The sequence below is a fragment of the Macadamia integrifolia genome, chromosome 2 (assembly GCF_013358625.1).
Source record: "Macadamia integrifolia cultivar HAES 741 chromosome 2, SCU_Mint_v3, whole genome shotgun sequence".
In the NCBI taxonomy this organism is placed as follows: Eukaryota; Viridiplantae; Streptophyta; class Magnoliopsida; order Proteales; family Proteaceae; genus Macadamia; species Macadamia integrifolia.
Window position 1 is genome coordinate 9,710,694 of NC_056558.1, and position 12,196 is coordinate 9,722,889.

Genomic DNA, 12,196 nt, shown 5'->3' on the forward strand with positions numbered 1-12,196 from the left:
GGGGGGGGGGGAGATTGTTGGCGGTCCACATGGGAGGCAGAAGTAATAATCCCACATCGGAAGTGAGTAGCTCGATGTGGAGACTTATAGGTGCTTACGGCTGGCTTTTGGGTATGAGTTCTACCCTAGCCCCTAACAAGAAGGATCTCGAACCATCCAACTCTTCCTTGGGAGAATTGCAGAAACGATGCCCAAAGGTGCTATGTACAATTCCGATAAAAATTTAGCCTTGGACACTGTTGCAAAAAACTTTTTGTGATGGATGCTTGTTCTGAGGAGGAAGATGGCGATGTCGTTATGGATAACAAAGTAGTTTCCAATTCATGAGCGAGACTTTAAGGGGGGGGGGAGGAGATGTTACGTGCCCAACTTGCAGCTATTTCTTTTATGTTTTTATATAATAAATAAAGGCATGCATGGATGGGTATATCACGTGCAATTCTATGAAATGAGTATAGAGTTAAGGACTTAAAGTAGAATGGATCTATTGGGTTGTTTGTCTGTAGGGGTAGTTCTCTATGGGTTTGATTGGTATAATCAAGGTTATTAGTGAGATGCTGTTCCTTTGCCTATTTTCTTGTATTCGGTAGACACATCCGAATCCGAATACGAAGAAGCAGACGCTGAAGGATCAGCTGACACTAGATACGAAAGGATTTTGATCGAAGCTCAAGAACGTCCTAATTTGGAAGAGTTATTTAATGGGAGCGAACCTATCTAGGAGGGTATGATTTGAAACCCAACCTACACTTTGTGTGTTAAATGAGGTCATGTTTCCTTAATCAAACCTACTCTTATTCTTGTTCTATCTCTATTCAAATTCTTATTGTTTCTCAATCACGATAGATACGGCTGAGAACAAGAGGAACTCTTCTCAGTATGTAAAATTGTCTGCACCGGTTTATTTATCAACTAGATAGACAGCTTCTTTGAAGACATATTTGAGTAATATGACCCAAACTGTAGGCGAGGCTGGGCTGGCATCTTTATTGATTGGACTGCTATTTGAGTAAGGAATTCACAGGCAGACCAAAGGATGGCTTGTGGCCTTGGGCAACCAAAGCCAACTTGGGTCTTTTAAAGTTTGTCATGGTTTTGGGCTGATATGGTATTGTTTATCCAGGCTGGACCTTGACCCTACCTCAGATGAAAATCTGGCCATGTCTAAACTGACTTCATGTAGGTTGATTATGGCCGAGTAAATTGGGCTTTCTTATTGTCTTCCAATCAAGACAAGTTAAATCATAGTTATATGTACTAGCAAGTAGAAACATTATACTCTTATATTTCTATGCATTACCTGCATTTGTTAGTACCTTAACATATTGTAAGAGAGACTATATTTTGCCTAACTTATGCTTATGGAACATTTTCCAGGTATGGAGAGATAGTCGATGTTAATCTGGTTAGAGATAAGGGTACTGGTAAATCCAAAGGATTTGCCTTTGTTGCATATGAGGATCAGAGGAGTACAAATCTTGCAGTAGGTTTGTAGTCTGTCAGCCCCCAACCCCCCAAAGGCGAGAGGAAAAAAAGGGGAGACAAAAAGGGACCATCATGGTTACCACCTACATTTGTCAATCTACAATATCATGACACACACACACGAACAGATATATACGTGAACTGATATTTTTCCATTTCTTCCAGACAATTTAAATGGAGCGCAAATTCTTGGCCGAATTATAAGGGTTGATCATGTTGATAAATATAAGAAGAAAGAAGAAGAGGACGAAGAGAAAGAGCAGAAGATGAGGGAAGAACGAGGGGTCTGCCGTGCTTTCCAAAAAGGTGAATGCAACCGTGGAGCTACATGCAGATTTTCCCATGATGAGCAAGTAAGATGAATTTTTCTTGTAGATGTTACTTTTGCTAATTAGGAGGGCAGACCTTGGTGCTGCGGTAAGGTTGCTCCATTGCAACCTAGTGGTCGTGGGTTTGGGTCGGGGAACAACCTCTCTGCAAAGAGGGGGTTAAGTCTGTGTACATTATTACCTTCTCTAGACCTTGCAGTGGCAGGAGCCTCGTGCACCGGTGCACACTTTTTATGTTTCTTTTGCCAATTGTTGTCTAGACTAGTTCTTGCTTAGGACACCTACGTGTGCAACCTCTATCTAGATTGACCTGCTTGGAAGTTAAGATCAATTTTCAAAAACTCGTTTCGTTTTGCCATTTCAATCAATGTATAACCACCGTAATACCGCAATTCAGTGAATTCTCGCTGAAATTGCACATATCTTTTTTTGGTTTTGAATGGCTGTTTTGCTGGGCAGATGGCCATAGTATGCTTAGATACTTGTGGGAAACCTTGTTTTAGGCTAAAAAAAACATATGTATACCTTCATGTTGCCTCCTCAAATTGTACCCTTGCCTTCTCCTTATCTGCCTTCCTCCGATTCCCTTCCGTCATGTGTGCAACTATGGCCCTAGAAATCTCCACAGGTACCATAACGTATGTAGCCACATCTTTGGCATTCCTAGCCACATGTTGTTTCAGTCTTGTGGCTCCACCATCCAGTCTTCTTGTGATATTAGTTGCACTTGGTTTTTCTCTTGTAACAATCAATCGACATTCCATGCTTCCATGTGATGTATCACCTGTCACCTCCCTTGTCATCTTCTTCCCCTTTCACCTCCCCTACCTTCTCACTTGTCACCTCCCCTATCAACTATTATCTCATTATTGTATTGTTGCATAAAGAAAACAAGCCATTATTAACTGAGGCACATCAACTGAGGCCACTTAAACAACTATGTAGCTACTTATTATTCTTCCCTAACCCTTATATTACTTTAATATTTTTTGTTTATTTTTCAAACCAAATTATAATATTTTTCTTTATTTTTCCCTCTTTATTTTTTATTTTTAATATTATGAAAATAAAAAAATAATTTACCGACAGAAAATAATTTCCAACTTTGTGAGGCCGTAGATTGGCTAACGGTGATTGAAATATATATATAATTGAGCCCCATCTAGTCTATATTAACTATAATTTTTTTTCCACATCTGTTTTAGGAAAGTCTATTTTTCGAACCAGAAAAAAGTTCAACACCATGAGGTTTTGGATCAGCCTCTGGTATCCAACATATAAAAATTTAATCACTAAAAAAGTTATATCTTATTTTTTGCAAAAATAATTTTGGGAAAAAGTTGTTTACGTGGATCTGTTTAATGTGGTCAAATCTTCACCAATAAGCAGCAACCGATATCTTTGGAGTGATGTGGCAACCCTTAGCAGTGTATTCCACCAGTTTGAAGCTACGATTAGGCAAACATCCAAGTTCGCGATTATTTTTACCCTCTCCAGGTCGAAACACGATAGATGGGCGAGTTCTGGTAACTCGCGAAATGGGGCTTTTATGCAGCCTTGGATGTAGCATTTTGGCGAGATGACACAATACAATACGAAATTCTTCGGGAATTTTTTGACCGAAGTATTGTTGGTTTGAAATTTCGACCCCCATTTCGTTTCGGCCATATCAAAATTAGTGAGATTTCTGAGATTTTGGCGAAATCTCGGCAAATTTTTGAGCCATGGTTAAAATATAGGGAATTTTATCCATTGTTCGCAGCTCTGATGCTGGGGTTGGAAAAACATAGCTCTTCTAATTCATCAAAAACAACCTGATTAGATTGGTGCTCATACTTGAGTACAGCCTGACTAGATTCTCCATCCTGAATTTATTATTTACATTCATATGTGTAGGTAGGAGATGGGACAAATAAAGAGCATTGAAGGAAAATATTTTGGATTCAAATTAATAAGCTCTCAAAAATTCAGTACCAACAATAGAGGAGAGTCTTGATCACCTTAAACTGATTCACCTAATTGGCCACTGCTGACTGATTTTGCCTCTTGCTTGTGGCTGATTATTTCCATTGGGAAATTCGCCATCATGTGCCACTTTGCTACACTCAGATAATATTTCTGTTGGTTAATTCTTTTTGGGTGGATTCCCTTAGCTAAGACCCAATGGTCCTGCCCAGTTGCAAATAAACTTCTTTCTTCACATACTCTGGCTTGTCTAGGACTTGTCTGTGGTCTGCCACCTAGGGTTTGCAATTGTCATTCCGTTCTTGCCATCATAATGGAAAACCGATTTCTTATGCAGTGGTTGTTGATCCATGTCATTTGCTTTCACATTCTTTCCTACCAAATTGCACCGCCCGCTTGTCCCTGTTGATAATTTGCAGCAGTTCATATCTGGCTTCATTGTTAGGCGGACTGGTAGGATCAAGAACATAACATTGACTGTGGTTTAGCTGCCATGTCCTAAAGGGGGAATTTTTGGATGCCTTCGTAAATTGTCACTATGCAAAAAATCCCAAATTGACCCTATGATGGTGAGCCCCATAAATCTGATTATAAAGGGACAAAGATTTGATGATAGATATATGAGGGGTTTACTGATCAATAGAGATTTACTTTTATCCAGCCATCTTGAATGTGTAATTGTATGTTTTTTTTTTTAATTATAAATATATTCACCCTGGTTAAATTTGTTTTCTAGCATGTGTAGTAGTCAGCTTTTCTGTAAACCTTATATGAGGTGGTGGATGGGAGTCTACTGAATTTCTGTAAAACTGCTTTCTTTGCATAATTTTCTTATCCTTGCATTTATCTTCCCAATCCAGAGATGTGCCAACACAGGCTGGGGTTCCAAGGACACTGATTCAAAATGGGATCATGACAAGTATGATGGTCCATCTAAGAGCCATAGAAGATCTAGGAATATTTTTGAGGATCGCCCTCCAGAGTCTGCCATCCAAGATAAGGGTTCAAGGTTCAGGTTGGAAGACAATGATGGGATTTCTAGAGCAGAAAGTGATGAGATGAAGAGGAAAGGTGAACGTAGGCAAAGGGAAATGAATCCAAGGGATCAGGATAGGCTAGCTGCTGAGAAACAGTTGGAATGGAAAGAGAAGGAACAGAGACGTGGGAAGATCCTAATAGACAAGAAATTGAGAAACGATCAAGACATGATGAATCAAAATCAAATCCTAGAGAGGTTCATGATAGGAGAGGAAGGGAGAGACACGATGAATCAAAATCAAATCCTCGAGAGGTTCATGATAGGAAAGGAAGGGAGGAGAAAAGGTCAGGAAGGCATGAGTCAGAACCTAATCCAAAAGATGAGCGAGATGGGAGAGGTCAGAAACGATCAAAATATGATAGAGGATAAATGAAATGCATGATAGGTGATCATATAACTGAAGAATCTTGTGGTGAGCAAGACCGCAGCTTATGAAAACACCTACCATGGTCTGGGGTTAAAGGTATGGTGTCAGATTGAATCTGACACCATGTTGTGTGGCCATTTTGTTTACATGTTGGTTCCTTTCAGCAATTCAATCTGTGCATTCTTGGCATATCAATCACATGGTGGTGTAACTAAAGTGTTGAACTTAAGAATTTGACATTATGGTAAGTGAAGAGTTATTTGTCAATTTTGTTTGCATTGTGACTCGCAATTGTTATTTATGCAGAGTATACAGAAACACAGGATAAAAGTGGTTTTGATTCCTGATCAGATAGTGCTCATCATCAATTGTTACATGGTGGTCATGCTATGCTTAGTTGAATTTGAGAGAATTAATATGACTGGAAGCTATGTGAATATTGAGAAATAGATTGACCAAGGCTACTTTTTACAATTTCATCCAATGATTTGTTATTTTCTCAGTGTTGAATGGAAAAATATCAGCAATCCAAAATTTTCTGGAGGAAAAACTGAAATGCATGTTTGGATTTGGAATGAACACCAAAAAACTGCATTACTTGGCTTCCCAGGGAATTGAATCTTCAGGACTTTGAATTCAGGGGGTGCTAGTTTGAAACTTGGATTCAAAATGGCATGCAACTCTCTCTCCTCCCCACATCCATTGCTCACAAATTGCAAAAAATATGGGCAAACGTGGTTTCACTTAAAACTTTGATTGAAGTTGGGATAAGGTTTTGGATGTTGTTTTTGAAAACTCTAATTAAAGTGAAATCTTCCGCACGGTATGTTGCAATTAGAGAAACAGGAAGTGGAATAATCATTTACACTGGGAAGCGATCAGAAGTTAACAGAACTGGAATGGCCATTTCTGAAAGGAAACTAAAAAAATTATCCGACATCAGCAGAACTGGAATGGCCATTTCCGAAAGGAAACTAAAAAAATTAGCCGACATCGTTGCTACATAAAGCAGCCTTCCTTGAGCTGATACGTTCCATTGCTTGTCCAGTGCAGGTTATGGAAATTGGTATTGGAAGATTGATCTCGGCCAATATGATAAGACAGAAATACCCATGATTTTCATTTAAAAAGTTTTTTTTTCCACCTTTTTACCCTTGCTCTGTACTGATCCACTGATATAGATCACCCCGTCATTGATACTGATCCATAGATACCAACCCCTAGAACCGTGGTCTGGTGTGCATTGCTTGCAGGTTGATACGAATCTTTCTTGAAAGTCAGTTTCAAAATCTTAAGGTCATTACACTCAATAATGGAAATCATTTTGAAGGATGCGCCAGGGTGCATCTACTTGGGGCCAAGTCATGCACAGAGGAAGGGATGGACTCTGAAGGAAATCTGCGGGGTTTCTTTTGGCCTGAACAATTTTTTGTGACTACTAAGGCACTGTTTGACAACATTTTGTTTCTGCCATTTTTGTGTCCATATAGTATGGAAGTATGACTCAGTCCATTTTGTAGATATAGCCAGAAGACCATAGATTGTAGTAGCTCCAGCACTGCAAATCTTAACCTACAATTTCTAAAGTCATGATATTCTATCTAATTTTTTCGATTTGCATAAAAAAAAAAATCTTTAAGGTCATTTTAGAGAAGGGGTGGAGGAGAGAGAGAGACAAAGAGAGCACAGCATAGGCTACACTGACAAAGTATATATAATTAAAATAAAATAAAAAATTTCTTACTATCACAATCATTTTTTTTTTCTTCAAAGGATTTGTCTATTTGTGAATAAGCAGGTTAAAAATATAATTATAATCTTACTTTATCTGACCTCAATACAAATGATTTTCTCTATTGAAAGCAAATAATGTTATTTTGCATAAAATAATGAAGGAACAATGATGGCTGCCAAGCTCAGTGACACTTGCATCCAGATGACCCAGGAAGGTCTCCATGAAATCAAAAATTCCACTCATCTTGGATGTCGTTACCCTCTCATTGGCCCGTGCTTCCCATTGGTGTCTCTCATGTGTCGGATCTATGGCTAATCTAATACTGATATTTGAAACCATAGAACCAACTCACATATTAGTCACGAGTAACACAAGGAGAGATTGGGCCATTGTGGGCCAGATGATCTTTGACATGGTTTAAATGGTCGGTAAAGGAAAAGAACAAAACCCGACCGGATGGGGCCAGGAATGAACCGCCCATGTCATATGAAGGAGGTGTTGAGGTCTTCCAAGAGAAGGGTTGCTTTCGATCTGAGAGGCTGAGAAATGCTGACCTGACCGCACAACCCCACCTACCACCAAATCCACCACCCGATCCCTTTTTCCCTCCACCAACCCCTCTTCCCCTCTGCCTCTCACTCACCTATCAAACACATCCATAATCCACCACTCAACTGGCTAATGTGGTTTTTAGCTTTCCCCAACTTCCCATTAAAATTTCTCTTTCTTAAAATTTTATTTTATATACTAATAATTCATTATAATTATATCATGATAAAACTATTTTAATATCTTATTTAATTAATGGGTGAGTGTTTTCCTACTGGAAGTGTGGCCTCCAATGCCTTCCAAGCCAATCTCTCTCCTCTATCAATGAGGGGGAAAATATATCATTTCATACGAGGAAGGACAGAGATAAGCATATAGAACCCTTGCACATGTCGTTCTTGACAAAGAACAATTTTCCTAAATTAATAGTTTTAGTCATTTTTTTTCTATTTTACTGCCATGATTAAAATTAAAGTAAAATCATGCTTCGGTAGTGCACATCCTTTGACACTAGATGAAACACTCTCCTCATCCTGATTATGTGGGTTTTCTTGTGTATGAACCATAATGCATTCCATTTCGTGTATATATTTATTTGGCATTGGATGCTATTATACACTTGTACTTATGTTTCCTAATGTTCAAGAGAGACAGGGAAACATAATTGCCTAATGTTCCGTGAAAGCATTTTTCCCCACCTTTTTTTCCCTTTACTTTGTGAGGTGTCTTGTTTAAGGTCATTTAAATAACTAAACAACACCATTTTCAAGAAAAAAGTGTATTATCTAAAAATGATTGTTAATTTCTTTTGTCCAAAAATGTTTAATTGAAAATGATACTTATATCATTCATCAAAACCCACTTTTGGACTTTAACGTTTCCCTAATGTTACCTATAAGAAAGGCCTACTTTTTGTTGCATTAGTGGGAACTAGTCAGGCTTCAAGCTAGTTGCTTGTGTTCACTTTCTTAACTACTTTCCATGATAAGAAGAGATTAATTCAGATACTCATCTAATAATATAAAATCTTACCTAATCAATTAGAAGGAAACTTGGATTTTTGTTTTATGGACTCTTAATGTCCAAGCAAAGCGGATCTCTATAACACAATACCACACCATCAATTCCATTTTTAGGGTCACATTGTTCTTCTTAGAGGTTTTGTGCTGCAAACATGTTTGGCAGCATACTTCGAAATCTTTTTGTAAACGGTTATTTGTAAACATCATCTTAAATTATTTAAAGAAACTAAATTATCAATTAATACTAATGCCTACTTATTGCCTTACTGTTTTTTTGGTGGAAAGCTGTCTTTGATTTTTTTTTCGTCCCCATAAACAAATGTTGCAAAAGAGATAATGAACAACCAAAATAATAATAAGCTCAATTTGTTATAAATATACATATATAATCCATCTCCTTTAACTGATTTAAAACATACTAGTTAAGAAATTTTACTCCTAGCATTTAATTTATGTAGGGTCTATATAGCAATGTTCAAAAGAAACAGTTTTGATGTTTTGTGTGTACTTTTTATAATAAATTTAGAAATAAATGTATATGATGTCGGATTTATTTTTGTGTTTTTATGAAAGTAGCCAGGAGAAAAAAATACATTTGTTTATCATTGGAGAAGCAAATTTGCTATTGTTTATAAGAAAAAATTAGAAACATAAATTTATAACAAAAACCAGTCTAATAAATGCTACTCTCGAGTTCGACTCTCTACTACTACCACCTTAACTGCCATTACCACCATCATTATCACCACCGCCACCACCGCCATCAATATTTTCACCACAAGTTTTAAATATATAGGTTGAACACACAACACCCTGGACGTGCCTCTCTAGTTCATCCATTTCACTTTATTCATTCGTGAAATATCATCCTTTATATCACATTTTCTTATAATTGATCTCAAATACCTAAAATAATCATTTTCCGATACCTCTCTCTTTTCAATCTTAATAATTTCATTATTCATTGTATTGTGACTACAGTTACACATTATATTCTCCATATTTGTTTCAGTTATCTTAAAGCCTTTAAATCCACCAAAATAATATCATCACCAAAGAACATACATCACACAAAAAAAAGTGAGAATTTTTACTATATTCATGTTATCGAAACCTTCCATCTTCCAATATCCACACAAAAATCCCAAATATATTTTTTTTTCAGACAAAATCAGAAATATACAATACAACAAACAAGACACATGCACAACGGATTAGAAGAGAAATGTTTTTGTTAGTTTTAGCTCTTTGAGATGTAACAATATTTACATCTTTCATGTGACACATATTTATATATAAGAACAACAACATTTCTCCATTAACCCCACTAATTAAAAAAAAAAATCTCCCAAATCCAATCCTTCTTACTAGGATTTAGATTGTTTTCTTTAGGATGAAATAGACATTACAAATAGAGAAAGATGATGATGATAATCAACCAATCAAAGGGAATCTGCACGAGAAGGGCACCAAGGAGTCATATCCATTGGATAACTCCCCAACACCCTAAGAAAGGACGTAAATTCCTGTACTTCAGCCAACGCATGCTGGGCCCTCACATCAGCCATCGACGCTTCAAAGTCAACATAAAACAAATACTCAAAGTGCTTCGCGGTCCCATCATTCGCATCATCCACCAACCTAATCGGACGGTTCCTATGCGGCCGACTCTCGATCTTCGTCAAGCTGAGGTTCCTAAAAGCAAACGCCGATAACACCTTAAACAACACCGACGTTCCCTTATCATGAGCGAAAACGATACTGGTCTTAAATGGCCGGTCCGTCCGGGGAATGATTGGTTCACGAGCCAACATAACGAACCGGGTCACGTTCCCCGAGTCATCTTGAATCCCATCAGCTAGAATCTGCAGACCGTACAGCTCCGCCGCACGGGCACTGGCGATCGCTGCGGTATCTCGCAAGTCGTTAGCAGCTACGTATTCTGCGGCTCCTGCGGTGTCGTCGACGGCTTCACGAGCGACGTTCAAGCCCATCTTGGTAAGGGTGAGCTCACACTGGGCTAAAGCTTGTGGGTGGCTGATGACACGTGTCAGGTACTCTTTTCTGACTCCGGGCATCGCCAAGAGGCAGTGGTGGACGGGAAGCTGAACTTCTCCGACGATGTGGAGGCGGTGGCGGAGGAGGAGGTCGTAGTTCCGGTGGATACTACCACCGAGAGAGTTTTCTATAGGAAGAACAGCTCTGTCTGCGATCCAGAGTTCAACTGCTTGGAAAGCCACTTCGAATTGGTCGCAGGGGATGGCTTCACAGTTCGGGTAGGCTTTACCGGCGGCGGCTTCACTGTACGCGCCGGGGACGCCTTGGTAAGCTACACGAAGCTGGGAGCCGTGCATAGGGGCAGGGGAGAGATCTGCGATGGTCAAGGGCTTGGGAAGTTTGCCGAGAGCGACCAGATCTAGAGTATCGTGGCCATTAACGGCGGTGATTTCGGTGCTGCCAGTGGTCTCAGTGTTTCGCTGCTGAGAGACGACTTTGCTGGCGAGGATTGCGCATGAGCTCTGCCAGTCAGCGCGGCAATTTGAGCCTGAGCCTGAGCCTGAGTTTGAACCTGAACCTGAACCTGAACCTGAACCTGAACCTGTGCTGCCGGCCAAGTTGGAGGAGTCAGGTCGCGAGACGCAATGAATGATGAGGCTAGTTGGGGTCCAATTGTGGGGATTAAATGGTTTTGGTGACCTGCTCAAGGGCTTGTGGTGGTCTGAGAAGAGAGATTTGAGAGATGTGGTGGGAGATGGTGAGATTGCCTGCATATTCACCGGCAGGGGATTTGGATTTTGAATCACGAATGGAATGTACAAAGTAATGTGTTTTCTTTTTCTGAAAGGAGGAAGAGAATGAGATGAAAGAAATATAGAGAAGGGTAGGTGGGTTGGTGGAAGAGATGGAGAAGGAAGAAGAAGAAGAAAGGCAGAGGAGAAGGAAAGCTTGTAGTTCGCCGAGAAAGGGCACCTCAAGCTGAGAGATTTAGGGTTGGATTAATGAGGTTTATATATTAGGTGAGAGACAACATTATAGGTGAGGACTGAAGAGACAAGACAGTATATAAGAGACTTTGGAGCTTGGAGGGAGGAGAAGCCGTGGAGTTTTGTGACTGTGTGAGAAAGGAGGGTGGTGCGTCGTGCATGCGGGCGTGTGTATTCGATTGGTCAATCTCACACTCACACCAACCCCTCATCTGGCTCTGACGCAAGCGCGCTCGTGTGACGTGCGTATCAATGGGAGTGCTGGTGAAGTTTTGATCTTTTTAACCGTCGAAACTCCGTTCCTTTGAAATGTGAAAAACTTGTGAGAGTAGATCTCACATGATTACAAGGTTACGAGACTGAGAGTAAATGTAATTTTTTTTTTTTTTTAAATTGATAAAAAAGAATCTATTCTAATTCAGATGTGGGCCACATAACTGGTGTGATACAATGTTTCACCAGTCATGGAGTGAAATTTGGCCATGTGATCGTACACTGCATAAACTGGGTCTTTCGGGCTCAGATATCTAATAAAGAGTTGAATTCCCTAGAGACATTGAAAAGTACAAATAAGTGGAAAAATAGAAAGGCATCAAACATTAGAAATAATAGTTTGGATAGAAAGAGGTACTGTGTTTGATGGGGATCTATGATGTAACATAAAACTTCATTACAGTCCAATTCCAATATAACGTTGTTCATTGTTTGAGTAATGCCTTCA

General features: G+C 39.2%; 2 protein-coding genes across 6 annotated transcripts in view; one reads left to right on the forward strand and one right to left on the reverse strand.

The window, feature by feature from the left end:
* LOC122071834 (zinc finger CCCH domain-containing protein 25-like) overlaps window positions 1–5,535 on the forward strand; it is a 16,546-nt gene extending 11,011 nt beyond the window's left edge. For all 5 annotated transcript variants that reach the window (XM_042636258.1, XM_042636261.1, XM_042636262.1 and 2 more), the window contains 3 exons: window positions 1,378–1,487; window positions 1,651–1,838; window positions 4,640–5,535. In XM_042636258.1, coding sequence (XP_042492192.1) covers window positions 1,378–1,487; window positions 1,651–1,838; window positions 4,640–5,191 — 850 coding nt within the window. In that variant the 3' untranslated portion in view covers window positions 5,192–5,535. The remainder of the gene's footprint in view (window positions 1–1,377; window positions 1,488–1,650; window positions 1,839–4,639) is intronic.
* Window positions 5,536–9,621: 4,086 nt separating this feature from the next.
* LOC122072271 (arogenate dehydratase 1-like) lies at window positions 9,622–11,615 on the reverse strand. Its single transcript, XM_042636856.1, has one exon. It carries the CDS (start codon window positions 11,260–11,262, stop codon window positions 9,934–9,936), a length of 1,329 nt encoding a protein of 442 aa, XP_042492790.1. The 5' UTR covers window positions 11,263–11,615; the 3' UTR covers window positions 9,622–9,933.
* Between the last annotated feature and the right edge of the window lie 581 nt (window positions 11,616–12,196).

Coding starts and splice junctions, on each gene's coding strand:
- LOC122072271 (XM_042636856.1), bottom strand. CDS start 11,262: ATGCAGGCAATCTCACCATCTCCCACCACATCTCTCAAATCTCTCTTC.